The sequence below is a fragment of the Pecten maximus genome, chromosome 4 (genome assembly GCF_902652985.1).
Source record: "Pecten maximus chromosome 4, xPecMax1.1, whole genome shotgun sequence".
NCBI classification, from domain to species: domain Eukaryota; kingdom Metazoa; phylum Mollusca; class Bivalvia; order Pectinida; family Pectinidae; genus Pecten; species Pecten maximus.
Window position 1 is genome coordinate 44,552,576 of NC_047018.1, and position 23,987 is coordinate 44,576,562.

At 35.7% G+C, this 23,987-nt stretch overlaps 3 protein-coding genes across 11 annotated transcripts in view; 2 read left to right on the plus strand and 1 right to left on the minus strand.

Annotated features, from left to right (window-relative positions):
* The window catches only part of LOC117326204 (ras-related protein Rab-3-like), a 61,015-nt gene extending 55,326 nt beyond the window's left edge, over positions 1–5,689 (plus strand). For all 5 annotated transcript variants that reach the window (XM_033882853.1, XM_033882852.1, XM_033882854.1 and 2 more), the window contains exon 5: positions 389–5,689. In XM_033882853.1, the coding sequence (XP_033738744.1) occupies positions 389–579 (191 nt within the window). In that variant the 3' untranslated portion in view covers positions 580–5,689. The remainder of the gene's footprint in view (positions 1–388) is intronic.
* Positions 5,690–6,655: 966 nt separating this feature from the next.
* LOC117326203 lies at positions 6,656–17,815 on the minus strand. The gene is made up of 9 exons (XM_033882849.1): positions 17,735–17,815; positions 14,123–15,499; positions 13,352–13,537; positions 12,811–12,957; positions 12,257–12,364; positions 11,663–11,754; positions 10,530–10,597; positions 10,067–10,365; positions 6,656–9,491 (listed from the first exon to the last, which is right to left on the minus strand). The coding sequence occupies exons 2-9, from the start codon at positions 15,477–15,479 to the stop codon at positions 9,325–9,327; spliced, it is 2,424 nt and encodes an 807-aa protein (XP_033738740.1). The 5' UTR covers positions 15,480–15,499; positions 17,735–17,815; the 3' UTR covers positions 6,656–9,324.
* Positions 17,816–18,090: 275 nt separating this feature from the next.
* Positions 18,091–23,987, plus strand: part of LOC117326205 (transportin-1-like) — a 52,882-nt gene continuing 46,985 nt past the window's right edge. For 4 of the 5 annotated variants that reach the window (XM_033882855.1, XM_033882857.1, XM_033882856.1 and 1 more), the window contains exon 1: positions 18,092–18,235. In XM_033882855.1, coding sequence (XP_033738746.1) covers positions 18,128–18,235 — 108 coding nt within the window. In that variant the 5' untranslated portion in view covers positions 18,092–18,127. Of the gene's footprint in view, positions 18,236–23,987 lie in introns of all 5 variants that reach the window. The other variant, XR_004532441.1, reaches the window with a different exon arrangement.

The window sequence follows — 23,987 nt, forward strand, 5'->3', positions numbered from 1 at the left end:
AATGATGACATAAATATATATATACAGTGAAACCTGACTTTACCGACCACTTAATTTAACGACATCCTCTATCATCTGACCATATCCATCAGTGATATGCTCTAGTCTAATTGCCGACACTGACTTAACTGACACACTGTCTTATCCGACATATGGACTTTGTCCCACAGTGTGTCGGTGAAGTCAGGTTCTCACTTTATGCATATCAGTGGTTGTTTCTTCTGGAAGTTGATCAATATATTTAGTATACTGTAGATAAATTAATTTGAAAAATATTGATAATAGTTAATATATAAAATATGTGTGTGTACCTCCGTGGTAGTGTAGTTGAGGTGTTAACCTTTCTATTACAAATAATTTTAAGCTAATTATTTTTGGTTTCTTTCAGGCTTGGAGTTCTTCGAGACATCAGCTAAAGAAAATATCAACGTGAAAGCCGTGTTCGAAAGATTGGTAGATATCATATGCGACAAAATGTCAGAAAGTTTGGATTCTGACCCTTCCCTGATCAACAGTCAGACGAAAGGTACAAGGCTGACAGAGAATACCAACCCACAGCAGGGAGGATGCCAGTGTTAGGTGGTGGCTGACAAGGGCAGATAACTGTTAACACTGTGTGATGTGTAGGGTCTGTTTCTCACAATAAGTGATAGTGGTTATTTCTTGTTTTGGACACTGCACATTTCTGCCCTGGTTGTCAGGGGGACAAACTGCCCCGTAGTTAAAGAATCTCGTGAGTTAGTTGGGTTTATGGGAATGTCTGATACCTCAAATATCATCAGTAACAATTACAATCTAATCTGCCATAGTGACACAAATGATTTTACAAATACCTGATCTGCCAAAATGATAAGTTGTTACGATTATTATATTCAATATTATTTATGTGAAGATCTGTATATGCCGCGTACATTCCAACATCTATGTAATCTATATAATGATGAACTCCACTTTTTGAGTTAAGTAGGCTGTCTATTATTGTCACTATGTATCATCTCTGTTTGGAGATCTGGCATGCCCATATCCTTAATTACCTCCCTTTCCATGACTGAAAGAGGTTGTAGCTTCCATCTTGTAATGGTCGGCATGGCAACCAAGCATGAAAATTTAAACAACTCCTGTACAGATATAGAGCCCTGTTTGTGTGGTTGCCATGACGACTGAGAGGATGCGAGGCCTGTTTGTAGAAAGCCAGTGTACTACATAAGTAATCTGTAGATGGCGCTATGTGGTACAGGTAGATGTTATATGTGTAAATATTGGTGAGTCACATGACTATCTGAGTTATACTGTAGATGTCACATGACTATCCAAGTTATAATGTAGATGTCACATGACTATCCAAGTTATAATGTAGATGTCATATGACTATCCAAATTATACTATAATTGTCATATGACTATCCAAGTTATACTGTAGATGTCACATGACTATCTGAGTTATACTGTAGATGTATGTAATATTGTGCATCCCAGTTGTGCTGACAAATTAGACAAATCGCATTTTAGATAACATGTAATATTGCTAACATTCATTGTTGTATATTTTCTCTCATGATTTCATTCCTTTTGTTTTTCGGATATTTCTGCATTTATAAACCACCTATAGCCAAAGGGTAAACTCAGCTGTTCCAAATCTTCATAATCCACAGAAAATTCACAGTAAAACTTTATCATTCTGCCAATGTTCTTATATTTGGTATTATATTGAAGATGTGTGAACAAATTGTAAGAAAACGCAGAAGAAAATATTTAAATGTGTCGGCAAACTAAGGAGGGCCACATGAAAGATTTACTGTACTAAAAGACAAAGAATTTTTGCTAAATGTTTTGAAGTAATTCAACTGATGTGTCAGCAAGCTGGATGTTCTCGAATGATTGAGGATATTGTTTATACTGTTGAAGACAAGTGTTTTTGTAAGAACATATTTGTGTCTGAAGAAAATCATCTGATTTTTGTCGATTCATGTTTGATATGTTTACCGAGACAGAGAGAGCGTGTCGTTTGTCTTTATTATCATGATACAACAGACAATTGCTGGTCTGTAACACGAGAAAAATATATATACATTTTATTATGTTTTTTTTGCCAGATTTTGTTGCAATTCCTTGAATTTTTTTTTATACTTTATATGGTTGTGTTCATCAAGATTTATTGTTAATCTTCTAGAGTAATCTCCCTTGATAATAAGCTGCCACAGAAGTGTTGGAATTTAACATAGGATGAAATCCCACAGTAGCATTCCAGGTTGACCTGCTGGGTGGGGATTTAAGCTCAACCATACAATCATGAGTTATCTCCCTTGCTTAGACTTTCATGACAAAATAGCACCATTTGACATGATAACCATCAGATTTAGAAATGAATTCTAGTGGACAATATCACTATACAACAATGCTTATATATCTAACAGAATTCCTGCATTGTAATGTTATATTGTAGTTTTAAATGAACAATGCTTTAGACGATGCTCTGTATGTGTTATAGTGACCAAGGTCTTATCTATCGTTGGCAATCTCCTCGGATGGTGAAGCTTGCTATGGCTGTATACTAAAGCTTGATAAGGGTAATATCATCTGTGTGCAATATATCCTTTTTATTGGTCCACAATCAACTTTGAAATCCTCTCATGATAAATTGTCTCATTGGATGAGTCTGTAATTGATGGACCAACTTGTTCAAAAAGAAAATTGCTGCAATATCGCTGTGCTGTTCCTTGTGTTAACTGTTGAAATATTGTTTTAAATTTTCTTCTTCTGGTTGGTATTATGTATATAAAGCATCAGGATTTATGTAACACAGATTTCTTCCTGTTAAATCTGCCACAGGTTTGGTGAATGTCGGGCCCCGCTCCTTTGGTGGGTAGATACCATACTTCTGGTGATGTTTATATAATCCCGTTATTTACCTCTGTTGTTGTTATATCTCTATAGATTTATTAGGTTGTGAAATCACTTGTTTTTATGTAGGAACGTATACTTTTATTTATTCCATTGATTCTATTGAAGAGGATAGTAATTTACAATCATTCCAAGGTGGTCATATGAGGCATGATGTTGTTTGACCTTGACCTGCTGAACGAGTGAAATCCAAGGTGAAGGTCATGTCAGGCATTGGGTTGTTTGACTTGGGTTGTGTGAAGTCCAAAGTGAAGGTTATGTCAGGTATTGGGGTTGTATGACCTTGACTTGCTTAATGAGTGAAATCCATGGTGAAGGTCATGCTAGGTATTGGGTTGTATGACCTTGACCTGTTAAACTAGTGAAATCCAAGGTGAAGGTCATATCTGTGAAATCCAAGACAATAAAGATTAACTTTAACTAAGCTCTCATTCATAATTATTAACTGTTGAAAACTTTATGTCCGTTATCTTACTTTGTTAACATTTTATTACATTTCCATTCCAAATCTATAAAGTATACAGTCAGATTCATCTGCACTCAGTGTAGACAACTAGGTCATTACAACTGGGTTTAGTTCATGTCAGAACATTCCATTTGACACAAAATTCAAATGTTGAATTTTATTTCCTGTGTAGTGTCATTCATGACTTCATCAACTGTATATAAATTTTCTCCCGATAGTGAATATGTATGGTCACAATATTAGCATATTAACATTTTTCAAGCCTACATATTATACTATATAATATTCATATGTATTATAAAAGTCATTAAATTTGTGTTATACTGGGACCAACATATGTTCAGAGATGTTCAATAGGGAACAAAATCTGGTCAGTGAGGTGTTATCAGGACCAACATCTGGTCATCTGGTCAGCAAGGTAGTCGAGGTGAGAGAGTTACAGATTTGGTGCAGTGGTATATTGATCCCTTAAGTAACTAATATCATTGTATAGTGTTACTCATGTTGTTAATTTTGTTAAAAGTTATCGAAAACAGGACCTGAAATTTTTTTTCAAGTGACACAGTACTATGAACAAGATGTTATAGAAATATAGATAATCTTATTTAAACATACAAGTTCTGTGTGAAGCTATTCAGTCCCACATCATAAATCGCTGATATTTCAACTGTTAAAGTGATTATATCAACAAGGTGTTGTGTTGTTTTAAACATCATCAGAGAGTGTAACTCCTGTCAGAATATCTCTCATCATCGGAGAGCATATCGTACTGCCAGAATATCTTGTCATTAAAGAGTGTAACTCCTGTCAGAATATCTCATTATCGGAGAGCATATCGTACTGCCAGAATATCTTGTCATTAAAGAGTGTAACTCCCGTCAGAATATCTCTCATTATCGGAGAGCATAGTGCATTGTCAGAATATTTCTCATCACCAGAGAATGTAACTCCTGTCAGAATATCTCTCATCATCGGAGAGCATAGTGCATTGTAAGAATATCTCTCATCACCAGAGAATGCAACTCCTGTCAGAATATCTCTCATCATCTGAGAGCATAGTGTACTGTCAGAATATCTCTCGTCATCAGAGAATGTAACTCCTGTCAGAACATCTCTCATCATCTGAGAGCATAGTGCACTGTCAGAATATCTCTCGTTTTCTGAGAGTGGAACTCCTATTAAAATATCTCTCGTCACCGGAGAGCATAGCATATTGTCTGAATATCTCTCGTCATTGGAGAGCGTAATGTACTGTCCGAATATCTTGTTATAGGAGAGTGTTACTCCTGTCAGAATATCTCTTATCATTGGAGAGGGCAGCATACTGTCAGAATATCTCCCATCATCAGAGAGTGTAACGTAACGTACTGCCAGAATATCTCATCATCGGAGAGCATAGCATATTGTCGAGTACGCCGTCAGAATATCTCCTGATGTTAGAGTGTCATACTGTCAAAATATATCCCATAATCGGAGTGTAGCGTACCGTAAGAATGTCTCCTGATGTTGAAGAGTGTAACATACTGTCAGGATATCTCCCGTAATCAGAGAGTGTAGCGTACTGTCAGAATATCTCCCGTTATCGGATAGTGTAGCATACTGTCAAGATATCTCCCGTAATCGGAGAGTGTAGCGTACTGTCAGAATATCTCCCGTAATTGGAGAGTGTAGCGTACTGTCCAGATATCTCCCGTAATCGGAGAGTGTAGCGCACTGTCAGAATATCTCCCGTAACCGGAGAGTGTAGCGTACTGTCAGAATATCTCCCGTAATTGGAGAGTGTATCGTACTGTCAAGATATCTCCCGTAATCGGAGAGTGTAGCGCACTGTCAGAATATCTCCCGTAACCGGAGAGTGTAGCATACTGTCAAGATATCTCCCGTAATCGGAGACTGTTACGTACTGTCAGAATATCTCCCATAATTGGAGAGTGTAGCGTACTGTCAAGATATCTCCCGTAATCGGAGACTGTTACGTACTGTCAGAATATCTCCCGTAATCGGAGAGTGTAGTGTACTGTCAGAATATTTATAACTTGTAACTCCGGTGGATGTGTTTCTTGTGTGCTCATCATCACCCCTGTATAAAGGTGTCCTTCTCAACATGCACTGTTCCATGTAAACTGTTGTCGTGGTAACGTAGGTCATAGTCTCTCATGCTCATCGTATGTGATAGAAATCTTTTTTGGTCTGGTTCCTAGTGACATTCCTGGTATAGAGCAGTAATACACTACTACATATGTATCCATAGACCCACTCCTATATTTTCTTTGTCTAGAACTGTCTCTAGCGACAGTCTGATAATAAATCGTTGAAAGTCCAATGGTGTTTTTGTCATTTTTTGTTCACCATCAACAGATGTTGATCTGTTCAAATTGCCCTTCATCTTTGGGTCGTCTTGATATGTTTTGACAATTTTTATGATATTTCTCACAATATACTGGTGAGGAAATTTTTTATTCAAATTTTATGTTCTAAACAGTCATTAGCTTTGTATACTGCATTTTTTGACCGATATGAAACCTAGATGGCGGATGGGCGAGTATCTTGGATTTTGAAAGTCAGGACCTAGTCCAACAGATGCTAAAGGAGTTTATGATAGTACAAACTTCAGGCATAATATTCAATGTAGAAGAGGACAAATACAAAAATTCTTCACAGAAAAAGGCATTATGTGACCACAATATTGATATTTATATATGAAATGAAACAAGTTTTAATACAGGTATCGGCTCTGGAAGTCACAAAATTAGTAATTTTGGTAACTTGTCTTTGTTGGTAACAGGAAAAATATTGATAATATAAATCTCATAATAGCAAAATGCACTATTTACATGTACTAGACCTCAAAACTGATGCACAGAACGTTTTGTAAAATCAGGAACCGATTCTAAGAAATGTTGTGGAAACAGTAAATTCTGTGGTAACAGTGAGAGTGAAGAAAAGAATTCAATTAGAGCGAAACTCATTGGTAACATCAGATCACAAGGTCCATAAATGAAAGCTCTGCTGTGGAACCGATGGAATTACCAAACACTTACTTTGAAATGCTCTAAAAACTTCAGAAAAATGGAACTCTTTTGTTGATCTTTACCAACAGTGATGAGCTGTACCCCTCGTTTGATTGTCCAGTCGATACCAGCTTCAAGTTATCCGATTATCAAATAAATTAGTTAGATGTATGTTCCATATCTGCAGGTAGACAACGTTAGTTGACAATGGTAAAATACCCATTTCAGTGGTTTGCTGTGTTGTATAAATTCACCATGATTAAAAATTCAACAAATGATTATAGTTTGAAAGAAATTTTAATAGCATCCAAATTTCAAATTGTATAATTCCTAGAATAAAAATATCACTTCATTTGGACGGATTATTATCATCAAATGTCAAAAAGACATGTATTTCATCACAAATAGATAATGTTTTAATTTTGTGACCATTTCATGTACAGTTACTGTAGATCATTTGTATTTTTCTGGAATAGGTAGATATACCTATCGTTTGATCCCACTTAATATCAACTATCACTTAATATAACATTTCCTCTTAAAGTGGTCCATGATATAAACAGGAATTTTATATAGACACATTAAAATAACTCACTTTTACATTAAAGTTTTTATGATACAGATCCAGCTGTTAAATATAATTGAGACCCAGCTCTTGATTACTCATCTAATGTGATAAAATATAAGTACAAAGTGATATATACAAACAAAATTATTAACATGACAATGGACAGATTCTAGTAACAAAGGGACGGAATGAAATTAGCATTGAAATAAAAAATGATGAAATATTAAAACATGTCTATCACTTATATTACTAACACTACAATCAAAAACACTTAAAATATGTCAAAAAAACAATTTCTACATTTTTAGCATATAAAACATCCCCAGTTTGTACAGATGATCAATCTGCCTGGAGAACAAAGAAAGACAGGATTTGGATATCGGAACAATTAAAGGCTATATGATTTACTGAAGATTTTGGTCTGAAAGTTTTCATATTCTGTCTTCATCACAAATTCACTACAACATGGCTGCATTTACCGGTAGTATTAAAGGCTTTCATTACCAACTACATAAAAATACTTTATCCTCAAATACAGAGTTTGTTTCAGCTAGGAAACTTCGCATTGTAAAATTGGTCATCATTTCCATTTCAAAATTTAACCATAGCATTAGTAGCGCGATATTAGTTACTCAATATTACACCATAACAGATGGTGTAACACTCTGCAATGTTGTAAAGGAAACATTCACCTTTTTTTCACTATTGATTCCAATACCTACAATGTTTTATACTTTCCATGCAAGTTCTGCAGGAACGTCCCAAAGATTGGGGGGAAATGAAGAGGCATAAGTTCACATTACTAAATCTTACAAAGGGGCATAACCAAATCTTACAAAGGGACATAACCAAATCTTACAAAGACTTACAGAGGACATAACCAAATCTTACAAAGGGACATAACCAAATCTTACAAAGGGACATAACCAAATCGTACAAAGGGACATAACCAAATCTTACAAAGGGACATAACCAAATCTTACAAAGACTTACAAAGGGACATAACCAAATCTTACAAAGGGACATAACTAAATCTTACAAAGGGACATAACTAAATCTTACAAAGGGACGTAACTAAATCTTACAAGGGACATAACTAAATCTTACAAAGGGACATAACTAAATCTTACAAAGGGACGTAACTAAATTTCAAAAAGTGAAATAACCAAATCTTACAAAGGGACATAACTAAATCTTACAAAGGGACGTAACTAAATTTTACAAGGGACATAACTAAATCTTACAAAGGGACGTAACTAAATTTCAAAAAGTGAAATAACCAAATCTTACAAAGGGACATAACTAAATCTTACAAAGGGACATAACCAAATCTTACTAAGGGACATAACTAAATCTTACAAAGGGACATAACTAAATCTTACAAAGGGACATAACTAAATCTTACAAGGGACATAACTAAATCTTACAAAGGGACATAACCTACCTGATTACAAACACTACTTGTATCTCCATACAATCAATACAGGTGGACCTGCCACAAATGTAAATATAATGAATCTCAGAACTGTAAGACACCACATCATTTTAATGTTTTTGTCAACTTCGATAAATGTTTTCAAAATTTGAATCCATAGTCATCTGCCACAGTTTTGATTCTTAAATTTATCAAAACATGAAAGTCATCTAATTTTACAGCAAAAAGATAAATGACTACAAATTTAAACTCTAAAAAGCTATTTTCATTGAAATGCCATTAGATTTGAGAATATATTTCTATATATCAAGTGTGATATATTATACTGGACGTGTTAATTAGTATTTCTGATAAACTAATTAAAGCACTGGATTCTAGAGATACAAATCAAAACAGCATATAAAAATATCATTATTTCAACAATTAATTGACAAATTGATCAACAAGTCATTAAATATCACAGCTTTTACATAATATTTGTATAAAACATTCCATACAATCAATAGATTAATTATCATAATTAAAAAAATCTTTCTAAGTGTAATCAAAAATTCAAATTCATAACATATTAGGGTGAGTAAAATTAGTTGTTCACTACTAGGTAACTTATGAAGCAATATGACTGGTGTTTACGGTTCATGTTTTTTTCATCACATATCACTTCTGGATATATATTAACAATCATTTTGCTGAAAAATTCACTAAAAAATGTTCGAATTCCAAATAATTACTGAAAAGATTAAATCAGAAACATCCATATTTTGTTCTTCTTAAAAGTTTTCAAATCTTCTAAATAGTTACTGAAAAGATAAATTTGAAATTTTAATTTATTTCTCTTCTTAAATGTATATGAATATTTACTTCCTTTTGTTCTTTACCCCGTTCCCCCACCAAAACACAAAACAAAATGAATTGTGAGTTCCCTCTCTTCAACAGCAAAATGTTCAGGCATTAGACTCTCTTCTGCCGGACATTTTGTTCCTAGAACTCCTTTTCTTTAGTTTTTTCTTCCTTGGAGATCCTTGTGAAGGTATGACTGGAGTATCCATGTCTATCACAGCATCAGCAGCTTGTAGCAACTCCGGTACATTACTCCCTTCTGGTCCCAAGTCTGTAACAACAAAACAGACACTTACACTAGAAATGGTTTTGAACAGGAAAGAAAAGGTGTCAAGTTTGTTGAGTGCATTAACCAAGGCACAATTTGCTTTGTTTTATTTTGTTTAACGTCCTATCAACAGCCAGTCATTTAAGGACGTGCCAGGTTTTGGAGGTGGAGGAAAGCCGGAGTACCCGGAGAAAAACCAGTCTACGGTCAGTATCAGGCAACTGCCCCATATGGATTTCAAACTCACAACCCAGAGGTGGAGGGGCAGTGACAAAGTGTCAGGATACCTTAACCACTCGGCCACCGCGGGCCCACCAAGGCACAAGAAAAACTCAAAAGTAATCTGGTCTACTGAATATCTGTGTATCAGATCAATTTTTTTTATTTATTTAATTTGTTTGGAAAAACAAATTTATTTGTTACACGAACATTAAAAGATAATAGATACCTGTCTTAAGAATGGGATATAAACATCTAACATTAGCCAACTAAACAATATTCTCAAGAAAATGAAAATTTTATTGAAATTCTACTTGCTTGCAAAACATTTCACATCTGAAATAAACATAAGAACTTACCAGTTTGGTTACTGTCGATGACACTGACACTCTCTCGACTGGCAGGGCGATCATCCACAGCCTCTATATATCCTGGAAGGGCCTCCTCCTCTGGAATGAACCCTGGATTATTGTGACCTTGACTTCCAAGAGAGGCCCCAGATGATGGACGTTGGAGTGAGGCTGCTGACCTGGGGAGGGACCCACTGGACCCAGAACGCATAGGAGACGATGCTGACCCAGGGCGGTTCATGGATGAAGCTGATCCTGGACGGAGCGATGCAGAAGATGCGGATCCTGGGCGTGGTGAACTGACTGGTCTAATCAACAATAGAGATCATTACCATTAATAGGTTGTACTGAATATTTTTTTATAAGTCTTTGAATGCACCAATATAAATAATTAAATTAGCCCATTTCTCTTTCTGTTACCGGTGAAACAGCATTAAACCTAAACTCTATAAGGTCTGTCAAATTAATATACCTGAAGAAGTCTGGTTTGAGGGTCTCTACCTGGGGCAGCTGGCCATACATTCTGCTGAAGCTGACATCCTGTAAAGCATAGAAATAATACTAAATAATTCATGACATAAAAGTGTATGCCTATTATATATATATATATGTACTTTATCAAATGCATCATGCCAGTCCTAAAATTGTATTGGTAGCCTACAGTGTCAAAATTCTTTACCCCCAGGTGTTTGGACCAACCCAATGAAAAGACATCAACATTATAATGATCATTTGGGCATATTCGAATATTCCACATAAGTCAGCATTTTTTAATGTTTATCAGCTTTTTTAGGATTTTCTAGCCATTTTCCTGGGAAACAGTCCAAAATACTTCATTCTATATTTACATAGAGTTGGGTCCCAAATAGAAATATTCTACACAATGACGAAAGGGTGTTTATAATCTAGAGATCATTGAAAACATCTATCAATCAAGTATGAAGGCTCTTGGGATATGTGTATAGATAGAGTAAACAAGAGGTGGACATCCTCTGCATTTCTACTATTCCAGGGAGATAATTGCAAAAATCCTGCAGAGTTTCCGGGACATTTTAAGGGAAATCATTGTCCTGCACTTTCCATATTTCAGAGATTATTGTCTCTTAGATATTTTTGGAAGAAAACTGTATAGTCCTGCAGCATCTCCAGGATATTTTTAAGGAGGCAAATGTGTGAAACCTGGAGAGTCTCCAGGATATTTTAGGGAGGTATTAAAAAAAATAGAGTAGTATTGCAGTGTATCCAGGAAATTTTTAAGGCTGGTGATTGTGTAGTCCTGCAGAGGCTCTGGGGTATTTTAGGGAGGTAATTGTGTGAAACCTACTGTCAGAGTATCTAGGACATTTTAAGGAGGTAAATGTGTTAACCCTTACAGAGTCTCTCGGACATTTCAGGAAGATAATTGTGTGAAACCTGGAGTCTACAGGATATCAAAGGGAGGTCATTTTGTGAAACTCTGAGAGTCTCTGGGATATTTCAGGGAGCTTACCAGGTAATTGTACAAGTCCTTCAGAGTCTTAGGAAATTGTTTTGGAAAATAATTGTGAAAATGGAAACAGCCTCAGGAAAATATTTGGGGAGATTAGTGTGATAATGGAAACATACATCATCTGATTCTGCACTTTCCAAGGACATGTCAACTGAGGAATCGGACTGAATCTCCAACGGGTCTGGGAACAGGTCCTCGTAGTATCCCTCTATAACATACAAAAGTGTAATCATTTCAAAACTTAAACAACAAGGAATTCATGTGTCATTCATTGCAGGGCTTTTAGGGGCCAATAAAGGACATTATTCCCAATTGATAATATTTCATATTTTAACAAAATTCCCAAAATTTGTAGTTAAATCCTGAAAAATTTCTTTCCTAATTCACCAATTTTCTTCTCAAAATGAGGCAAAAAGGACTATTCCCAAATCCGTGAAAAAGCAAGTTGTCGGCTTCTCTGTATTTTATTTTACTGCTAGATAGTAAGATTAAATAAATGGAGGCTTTGCATGGAGGATTTCATAAATGTGGTCCAATTTTAAAAAGTCCTTCTGTAATGAAATTAAATGAAAACTAATGGGGTCCTTTTCACTTCTCATGTTTCAAAATGCTATAGGGATGGCTTAAATGCAAACTCTGAACAGTGAACAAATATTGGACATAAAGTCACTGTATGTGAAAAATAAATATCAACATCATCAAATACTGACCTTCTACATCACTTCTATGGTCAGTTTCCTGCCAGATTGTGTCCAGTGCAGGCTTGGTCAATATTTGAGTTTTGACCACCGTTTCCTTTCGGCCATTCAGGAATAATCCTACAAAAATGGACACTGGTCATTAGCCAAAGTCATTCACCAATAAGATTGTGCGTTTTGATAACTGTGGCCATGTAAAAATATTTTAAACTTAAGATACGAACTGGTTGTAATTACAGTATTTTTTAACTTTTATTGAAGAACTTTGTCACACAATATATATTACTATTCAAAATACATACTTATTATACAGATAAAAGATCACTTATGAACAGTTTTGATGAATAATGATCAATTTCATAGATGATATCTTGGATATAGATACAGAGGCAATTCCTTTACCTGCGTCCATAATTATCTTATCTTATCTTAATACAGGCACAAATAAATCTGTACAATGGCCATCTGATTACCGATTACTTTTGATAAATAATGATAAATAATTAATGTCACCAAATATTTAGAGGACAATAAAGAAGACATGGAGTATAAGAACTGTAACCTACCCATGCAGTACATTTTGAGGAGCATGCGTTTCTTTATCGGGTTGACAAGGATGAAGTCGTAGTCGCGCTGAGCCAGTCTCTGTGTAAAGGATGGCATCAGTTTGAGGAATTCCTGGGAGGTGTAGCGTATGGACTCCTTCACTGTCTCTGTAATGGAAGCAGTCGAGTGTGAAATTACATCATTTTCATAACACACATAAATCTGCATTTCATTAATAGCACTCAGCATACCAACCATGACACTCTATATACCCTGGACCAAACCAAATCTCAAAGGTCCCATCAGAATGACTAAACAATTTGTCTAGCTTTACCCTAGACTCAAAGGTCCAATCAGAATATGTTTAGCTTTACCCTAGACTCAAAGGTCCTATCAGAATGGCTGGACATGTACAATTTATCTAACTTTACCATGGACTCAAGGGTCCTATCAGAATAGCTTGACAATTTGTCTGAACTTTCCACAAATTCAAGGCCCTATTAAAAGAAACACTTGTATACAACTACTGAATGACCACATAGTAGCTTATCAGAAACTAACCAGCAAACAGAGATTTCTGTGAAAGGTCAGAGTGCACATCAATCATCTCATCCAGCAAGTCCCACATGATACCATGGAGGGCGTCACCAAGGTACTCTGCCTCCCGGCAATAAACATTCAGAATCTTGATCTGTTGTGCGAGGTCGTGAACTTGGGCAAATATTGGAGGCGACTCTTTTGTTTTGTCTGCAATAAAACCCAAATGAAATATTACTTTGAGAGTGCTTACTCTAATGGGTTTGTATATTCTAAATTCAATTATGTAATTATCAATGTCATGAAGGTAGCTCAAAATATTTTCCATAATTCATTTTTACATTAGACAATCGATATAATTTTTCTTTCAGAAATTTACAGATAGTGAATGGTAAGTCACAAAAAATAATTGAAAAAAACAGCAACCTGAATTGTTATGTATGCCATGTACATGTATATATATATAACATACTAACACAATTGACGAAGGAAGACAACTTTATGACTCGTGCCCTGACAGGGCCCCGAACTCGCGATCTATGGCACCCAATCGCCTAGCCAGATATACCCGCAGCTTATACCGTTGTGCCACATCAGCGTTCTTAAAAAGAACGTTTTCAATGGCGCAGTGATAGTCGGCCCGATATCCTGACATAATCAAAGTGGAAGTCGTCTATTAGACGATATGAGTACCTGGATCGCAATATATTTACATACATGGATGCGAATTGTACACATATTACAAATATTCATCGAGTACAACTACGACAGGAAATTCAATATATGTATACCTACCCAGAATAAATCGAGCTCTGAGGAAAGTCTTGAGGAACTTTCTAGACTCTGGACTTATGTAATCTTCATCGGAGTTGGTAAAGGTTGGCCACAGAGGAAGCTTGCTGCTATTACAGCAATGACGGATCTTGTAGAATAACAGATGCAGAAAAAACACAAACCAAGTGAGGGCCCAGAATCCCATACAAACAGCCACCAACCACATACTGTAGCCAGGCGTCATCCAGGGGTTGTCCAGTGTGTAGGCGTTAAACTCCGTCTTCATGGCTCCGATCAGTGTCAGGCCCATCAGGAGGAGGTAATTCATTGCCAACATTATGTTAAAACTTTTCAATCTGTAGGGTCGGATAAAGACGAAAAGGACAAAGAAAATAGCAAGGAAAGCTGCAAGAGTCCAGGCCTGAGTAACAATGTTCTTAAATGTTGCCACATAAACAATCAACAAAATCATCTTGACGATCTGTATGATCACTCGATGGTACATACCCCAGAAACGGTACGAGGAATATAAATACATATCACTGTACAACCAGGCTTTACTTAACCCTATTTTGTACTCGGACTCCTTCAGAAGCAGAAAGGACTCGTGATGTTTGCTGCACGAGCCGACAGATTCCCTGCGAACCTTGAAAACAATGTATACAGGGAAGACAATGAAGAGAAGAACAGCGAAGACAACACCAAACGTCACATACAGCCAGTGCATGCCTGAAAAACACTCCATATCGTTCATCACGTCAACCTTGTTGTCATCGTTACAGTGAAGTAAGTGGGCAATGGTTGTCCCCAGAGGCAGTGTCAGAACTTGTAGTAGGTAGAAAAATATACGTCGTACCCAAGCTAACTTGTTTCCAAGTCGTCTTGGCTGACGGACTTTCAGGAAAATGTAGGATATCACAAACAGCAGGGCTAAGCCTGCTATGCCTGAAAACCAACCAACCGCAATATACCAGTAGGACAACGGAACAGAGTCACTGGGAGTGTAGTAGCTCTTCACATCAATCCAGACATTCTCATGCAGCTTTATAAACTCCCAGACATCTAGATTGAACAGGAAGAAAAAATATCCCTTTGCCAGCCAGTCAGATGAATAAGTCCAGCGAAGTGCCATAGACTGTATCAGGGCAAATATCTGTAGGAAGTCCAGTGTTAGTAAAACAGCATCCTGCCAAACCAAAGATACGCCCCTCCATTTTTTGTTTTCCATCGCCAGAATCTCTTCTTCAAATTTTTCCTCCACCTCGTCATTTTCTTGTTCATCTTGAAATGTCTTTGATTCTTTCTGTGAATTCATAGGATGAAAGGTAAACTCCCGTTCCAGGAGAGGAACCACTTCCTTTTTCCTGTAAACTTCCATATTTTCTCTTTGTGCTTAATCTGCAAAATAAAGAAACACTGATCTGCTTGTTTGTTTGTTTGTTTTTGTTTAACGTCCTATTAACAGCCAGGGTCATTTAAGGACGTGCCAGGTTTTGGAGGTGGAGGAAAGCCGGAGTACCCGGAGAAAAACCACCAGCCTACGGTCAGTACCTGGCAACTGCCCCACGTAGGTTTCGAACACGCAACCCAGTGGTGGAGGGCTAGTGATAAAGTGTCGGTACACCTTAACCATGGGCCAACGCGGCCCCTACACTGATCTGCATATACAGAGTATATAAAAAGGGATACAATTCATTAAATAATAGATGCAGTTCTAGAGAAAACTGGAGCAGGGTATCACCAGCCTTATCTAGAAGACTAATGAATGCGCCCGTATTCCCAACCCAACATTGTGGTGACAAGTACTCACGTTTAGTGGCTTCACGTTCACATTGCGGGGTTCAGGATCAAAGAGACCGCTCTCTGACACCCCGCGGGATTAAATACTAGTTCACGTGCGGAATGAGTTCCAACCAAGGGAGAAAACTCCCCCGATTTTCACTACACTGTCAGATACTCTGTCTCTACACATCCATATCTGTGTATTCATTAATATATTTTTAATGCATTTGAATTGTAAAATGTTGAATTGTAATAATTAACATAACTTTATCATATTAAGGGTGCATTGCATTGGCAGCCATGATCACTAATGTACTACTGACAGTTCATACTGTTGTGATGATATACACCATGTCATTATCATGATGTCAAGTTTGTTGGGTGGAAAAGATGTTTATGGGTTACTACTGACAGGAATCGAAATGGATAGCTAATATAGTTTTTAATAACTTAATTATTTTCACGTTACCATATATACACTGACAGGAAATGGATAGCTAATATAGTTTTTATTTTAATAACTTAATTATTTTCACGCTACCATATATAAATGAAAACACTATTTGTGATAGCATGTCATGCATTCACGCATAATCTGTCCAGACATTCATGTTTTGTGTATATTCCATCAAGCTTATTTGTGAATGTTATTTTAATGTAACATGATAGGAAAAATTGCAGCAGCCAGACTCAGATGCAAACCCTGGACCTCCAAACCATATTAGGATTTAATTTGTTTAATTAACAACCATGGATTATACTTAAAATTAACTTGTCTGCAGTTTAACCACAGAGCCAGCTGCGTCTCTTAAAGAATTAAACTGTCTTTTTTAGGTGTCTATGGTTGATATAGATGCCAGAGCTTTGCAAACAAACGTCATATTGTAGCACAATATCTACAATAATACATTTGTTTGCAAAGCTCGGGCATCTATATTGACCATAGACACCAAAAAAAGACAGTTTAATTATTATATTTACATTCCCTAGACATATTCGTTTTGTTATTTTTGAAAATTAAAATTGAGTTAGCATAAAAAATGCCAATATTCAGCGATTTCGTCAATGGGGTTCAACAAATAGAAAACCCTCTATTTTCAAAATTCAATTGTCACGTTCAGATTGGCAAACAAAAAAAACAGTCTGTTCAAAAAACAATTTACGTTAGTTACAAGTAGTTCCGATGGGTGAATATATTCATGCACAACATGGATTGATGTCACGTTTTGGGTGTCAATTATGGTCACATAGACTGCAAATCTTTTTACTTAGTTTATATCGTGGCTTTGCCACCAAAATGTAAATATATAAACATAGCAATGTATCTATGGTATAATTATAGTGTTATTTGTGTATCAAAATTTGTCTTCAGTTTTACTGGAAACTAATTGCACATATGTCATGTGAGAACGTTTGGTTATTTTCTTGTGAACAGATTAATACTGGAATACTGTATATCTCTTCAAAACATGAAGTATGAATGACATTTGTCAAAACATTCTGATACATATTGTAATAATGTTGAAAATTGCCATAGAATTGATGTCGTTTTATTATATGGCATGAAACAATCTCTAAACATTGTATAAACAATGAATAATATTGACGGTTTCATAGATTGACAACGGAGTAGACAACGTGGTGAAGAACCAGGAACCAGTACTGAAAATACAGTACCGAAACCACTGTTACTAAACACGATCCCTGAATAAAATTGCAAAAATTACGTTTTAATTTTAAACACGAGTTATGACTTTTACAGTAACGTATCGAGCATATACGAGAAACGGAGATTTCATCAGTAAATATCAAACAAATGTGCAAATGTTTCGATTGTCATCACGTTTTCACCTGTAGGCATAATGGGACCTTCTTGTTTGTTGTCCACCATTTTGTAGTGAGGTAACATCTTGTACGCCATACCCGGACCGGTGCTGGCACGATATCCCATACCCGGGAATATTTTATTTTTATCCCATTGGTAGCTTTTTAAAACTATTATTTATTCTAAAAACCTTTTCAATATTTGATTTAAGCCCAACTTTGAAAAAAAAAAGTATTGTTACTGGAGTTTGAGAATCTCCACACGGACCGGGATTGGGACCGGTGTACAAAACTTTATCTTCACATTTAGTAGGAATTTCGTCATAGCGTCATGGAGTCGGTTCTTTCCGTGAACTTCCGGAAATCATGATTTACCGGAACTGGACGAGTGTTCCCGAATCTTTCTAACGTAAAGATCAAATGGGCAAGATGGCGTGGCAGCCGGAGGAGAATGGTCTCCGACAAATCCTTCAGCTGTTGAAAGAGTCACAATCTCCCGATACTGCCACACAGAGGAACGTTCAACAAGTATCCTTTATTAACAATTTATTCCATTTAAAAAATATCTATGGAAGGTGAATTGTCTATTTAAATATTCATTCTGTTCATCACACGTGTTTCGCGCGAATATTGAGCTTTTATCCAACTCATGGTTAAAATTTCGCCAATTCATCACTGTATGTATAACATTTTATGATTTTGTACAAAAGAAGAACTGAATAGTAACATGGTGGTGGTGATTTCAGTGAGATATTGTTACTAAATATTGATATAAAGGGTTGTTGGAGTTCTTATAATCAGATGTAGACCAACCGTGATGTAAGCATTCACGTGATACGGGGCCTCATTTCAACAGAACTGATAGTTTCTTATTGGTTCGACTTGTTCATCGGTATGTCGACTTTCAAATTGATAGATAGCAAAATTATACTATTGTGTTGTGGTGGAACTAAACATGTTTAGGTCTTAATATGGTCCTGGAGCTAACATGTCTGAACTTTTGGTGTTACAACTATGATAATGATGAGCTCATAATTAATTTGAGAACTGTAGTACAGTATATATATATATAAGCTTAATACTAAACACTTTCAAGTACAGTACACATCGTGTGGTATAGACTGCATATGTCTTTTTCTGAGATTTTGAAAAGCTTTCTTTATACAACTTAATGATTCCGGTCAAGATTAAGATTATAAATGTTGATGGCCCAATATTTGTTCCCAATTTAGTCATATTGTTTGAATTTGAGCCTATAAGAATTAACATCACAATGTCACTGTTGGGAAAATTGCATGTATTGTTAACATAAAAAAAAACTTCAAACAAAATTTTAAGATATGAGGATGATTTGTCCCCTAGCCTGTTAAAATGAACTGTTTAATTTGAGTATTTATTGGAATCACTCATATGTAAAATGTTTGCATAAATTATATTGAAATCCTGGCCATTTATTACAAAAACAGTATCGATGAGCAGAGAGACTGTTAAGCATCAAAAGTTTTTAATATTCACTTTTATAAAACATTGTCGTTCTTCTAAATTTGTTGATTCCATCCATTGTACTTTGGATTGGTTCAATATTGATCGAAAGTCAGAATTTCAGAATTGATTGATTATGACTGGAAAATTCAGATATGTAAATGAAACATGTAATCTCGAGCATTTCCAAATGTTGGTATAGCCATTTATAAAACAGTTAAACACTTCTCTAACCATGTAATAATAAGATGGCTTCTCAGCAGTGACACGTTGGTAACATGCTTACCTTTCACCTAGGTGCTGGGATTCATCTCCCCATTCTTAATGTGGGGTCTGTCTGACCATGTGGGTTTTCTTGTCAGTTCTTCCACAATAAGATCCCTCGCCTGCTTCCACCCGAGCCAACAATAGTGATAATAAAAGTTGATGTAACTTGTTTTACAGTTGTGAAATGAATATTTTGTTGACATTAATTGCATAACACTTGAATTCCGACATGGTTTCAAGTAATCAATATTTCTAATTTGGTATAGCAGTGTTGTCCAATACCATTATTACAAAACAAATAAGATGCATCTGGGAGGTCAACAAAACTTGTCTTTGTAAAATAGCTGAATTTTGACATTTGTATTTCACATTCAAAGTACAGGGGTGTAAAAATCCACTAGCCCGACGCCCGGGGCTAGCGAATTTCCAGGACGGGCTAGCTGAAAAAATGTGCCTACTAGCCCCGGGCTAGTTGGTCTTTCGCTAGTAGGGGACGACTTATCATTGTTTCCTAAATTAGGAACCTTGTCAAATGCTACATTCTCTCATTGTCGAATCCACGAAAGTAAAAGTAAATTATTTCTTTTGTTCTTGTTCATAACGGTTCGCTAAATTGTGCTCTGTTGTATCGTAGGCTACAGTTGGAAATACCCTTCTACCTTTTTATAGAACAGTGACGCAATGTGTCGTACTATAACGTGATTGGCTACAATCGTATCACTTTCACTGCGGGATAACATACCATGTAATGCGTTAAAATACAGAGACTTCAACAAAATGGAAGTTATTTTTGAATGTTTGTTCAATAAAGATGATCATTTAATCAAAATTTATAATTTTAATCACGACTTGTATCCATTTTTATGTAGCGATAACTGTTACATTAGGAACGCGGTTATGTCACGATTGTCTGACTCTCAGTATGACACGGGACGAGACGTTTCGCCCAAACACATTGGAATATAAAATGCGAACATTACGTCATACAAAGCCATATAAAAAGATTACAAACAGCATGAAACACAATAAAAAGCATTCTTTATGTCACGAATAATATTGTGTTATTTGACTTGAATTGTACTTTCAATTGATATAGCGTGGCGACTTCGTTGATATTTTGTGTCAGATCGAATATTTTATGCAATTTCGGCAACAAATATTTGTTTTAACAATGCAACCCCAATTTGTTTTATTGGTTTAAATATTTTTTATTTGTGTTTCATAACATAATTTTTTCATATGAATAAAGTTTCAAACACCGTGCATTTTTGTATCTAATATGAGACAAATTGACTTAAGCATGAACGATAAAATAAATCGTCTGCTACTGTTTTCAATGACAAAAGTCGTCTGCTAGTCTTCAAATTACTCACTTTATTCTGTAATAATACAATTATACATAATGAAATGTCTGCAAATGGCTCTGTCCAATCACTTGAAAGTCCAAACATATATCACACTAAATGACTTTGTTATGTAAAATAAAATCATATAAAACAACAACAAAAAACAAATAAAAACATAAAAATAATAAAAAAAAAAATTAAATAAAACTGAACTCCGCCAATGTAAGTCCATGCCGGTCCCAAGCCCGGGTAAAGGAGGAGGGTTCGGGAAACAAGTACTTTAGTAGTTAACTATATCCCGATAAAGTGCTATTTTGCTACAGAAATCATACACAATTCCACCATGCATTTCATTTTTAAGTTAGAACATCTGATTCATAAGTTTATTTACTGTTTTTCATTAAAAAAACTCATTAATAGAATTAATATTGTCTTAAGTTGTGTTGAATAGTGCTGCACTGCAACTGAAAGGTGGTTAGTTTATTGCAATACTAGGTATAATTGTAATCGATATTATTCAAAAGTTTATGTTAAAAAATCATGGGCTATAGTACAAAACCAGTCAGGGCTAGTGAAAAAATATACCCTACTAGCCTAGGGCTAGTGAGTGTGAAATTTTTTTTACACCCCTGAAGTATGATATCAATTTCCATAGATTCATATTACAGGTATATCATTACCATCATGCCATCGATTGATTTCATCCAATTACACTCTATTACTTTAAAATTCTCTCTGAAAATGAACCATTAGAATACTGTTATATGACCAACTATATTAAAGTAAATGAAATATTAATTGTGCTGCCTAAAATCAGTCAAAATTTTGAACTAGAAATATTGTGTCTAACTTACTTAATTCAATGAGGTTCTGTAGAAATGCTACTTATACTATACTCATAGCCATTAAGTAACCTTCTCAAGACACTTTGATGTTGGTAAACAGTGCTCCATATAATATTTTTTGCAGTTAACAGAACAAACAAAACTAAACTGTCATAATTCACGTAAACAAAAAACGATTGCATCCATTTTTCAGCCAATTAGAATATATATATATATAGCATTGTTGTGATTATGAATATAAAATAGGGTGCTATCGATGCAATATTATTGTAACTTTTTGATACAGTGTATTTTTCAGTACAGAACATCAGCCATGGTTGAACTTTCCCCATGTTTGCAGATTGAGAAGTCATCTCCAGTGAATCTGCTGATACTAATGATAGACACAAAAACGTACACTGTATCGAGACCTATATGTACACCCATAGCGCTCTAATAGCTTTACTGACCTGTCTGAAATAGCTAAGTTGGTTATGTTTTGCAAAAATAATTATTAAAAAGAACTCGCACAATTAAGATTTGATCAGTATGTCATCACACAAAAAGAAATGTATACTATTTTAAATTGTCCCAGTCTGGCTAATACATTTGTTCTTCCTGTTGCATTTGACACCAAACTAAATACACCATGAGAAAATATAAAGCCTTGGGGTTGGAGACTTTGTTGAAGGAGGAAGAAGGAATGTAGTGAAATTAGACTGGGCTCAACGCCAGTAGCTAGTGATGGGTCGATCATCGGATATAATCGATTGACGACTTGTTAGAGCCTTTCGATGTCGATGATCGGTTCTTGTTTCCCAAAACCGATTAATCGATCATAGTTCAACCGAACGCACACTTGAATACTATTCGAACATGACCGAAGGGAGACTACTCTTTAGCCTTTAAAAATCATTGCAAATGGCGGCACGTGTTGATGGTACTCCTATAACATAAGAGGCCGCTGGTCGGCTCTTTTTCTATTGGATATTATTTTGCCGTCTGCGACCTCTTATTTCCGAAGCACTAATTCTTTGATGCAGTTTTCGCCCGATATCCGGGCGGAACGAAATATGCTAAAAAAAAACAATTAAGTGGTTGACAGGTCATTACAACGATGTCTACGTATCATGTTTGCAATATATATCCCATATATATGTCACAGACACAAATATACAGTATAATACGATGTAGAACACACAAAATACATGCCCATGTCGTTGTAGCACTTTTCTAGTCGTTTTTAAAAATGGCTGCCTAAAGGTTGATACAAAATAGGTTTAGTTATTTCAAATGGAACGAAATGATACAGACTTTGTTGTATTCCGCTTGTAGGACATAGGTTGTAATCCATTTTTGTATTAACCGGCAAATCACGTGGTATTTCTACTATCACTAACGGCAGTATTGTCTGCTGGCGCTCCACTCCGCTTCGGAAGAAGAAAACTTCATAATATGTGTTTGTTATGAAATTATTCTCATTTAATCATTGGATTATGGCAAGAAATATATATTGGACACCGTTGATCATTTAAATGTAAGTTGACACGCTATATTTTTTCAATAAACGAACTTTGAAAATTTCATTGTCATCATCGGGAAAATCATCTATAGGCAGTTTGATGTTACACGGCGCCTGTCAAAAGTATATCGCCGTGTAAAACCTAACATTGTTGGAGTAATGATTTTGAGAAGGCTTTCGACTCATTTTTTGGGGGTTTTGTTGAGAATGTTTTTCATTTTTTTGGTTTTGGAGCAGGTATAATAAAATGGATTAAGGTATTTCACACTAATGTTAGCTAGTGCAACAATTAATCAGGGGGGGATTTTTCATCCTTCTTCGAGGTACAAAGAGGCTGCCGACAGGGGGACCCGGTCGCACCGTACATTTTTATCGTGTGCTGAAATTTTAGCTCTGTAATTAAGAAATAACAAGAATATAAAAGGTATTGAAATAGACAAGTGTCCAATCCTACTCTCACAGTATGCCGACGATTCTTCTTTGGCTTTTTAACACAATATCAACAATAACACAAGCTATATATATGAATAAATGATAAGCAATATAAGTGAGAAACACACACACAACCAATTAAGCAAATATTAGTAGTTTTAGAGCAATAAAATAACTCTGCACTTTGTTGTGGAAGATATTCTTATAACCGATTAAATAATCGGTAAATGACATCGGCAGCATTAGCCGATCCGATCATCGGATCGGTTTGAATTCCCAACCGATGTCCCACCACTACAGGTAGCTAAATAGAGCTTCTGTCAAGAGTTTGGAGGTCCTGGGTTTAAGTCCCGTACTGGTTGTTGCAATATGCAGTGTTCGAAAGTAAAGGTGGTCCGATGCCCGGT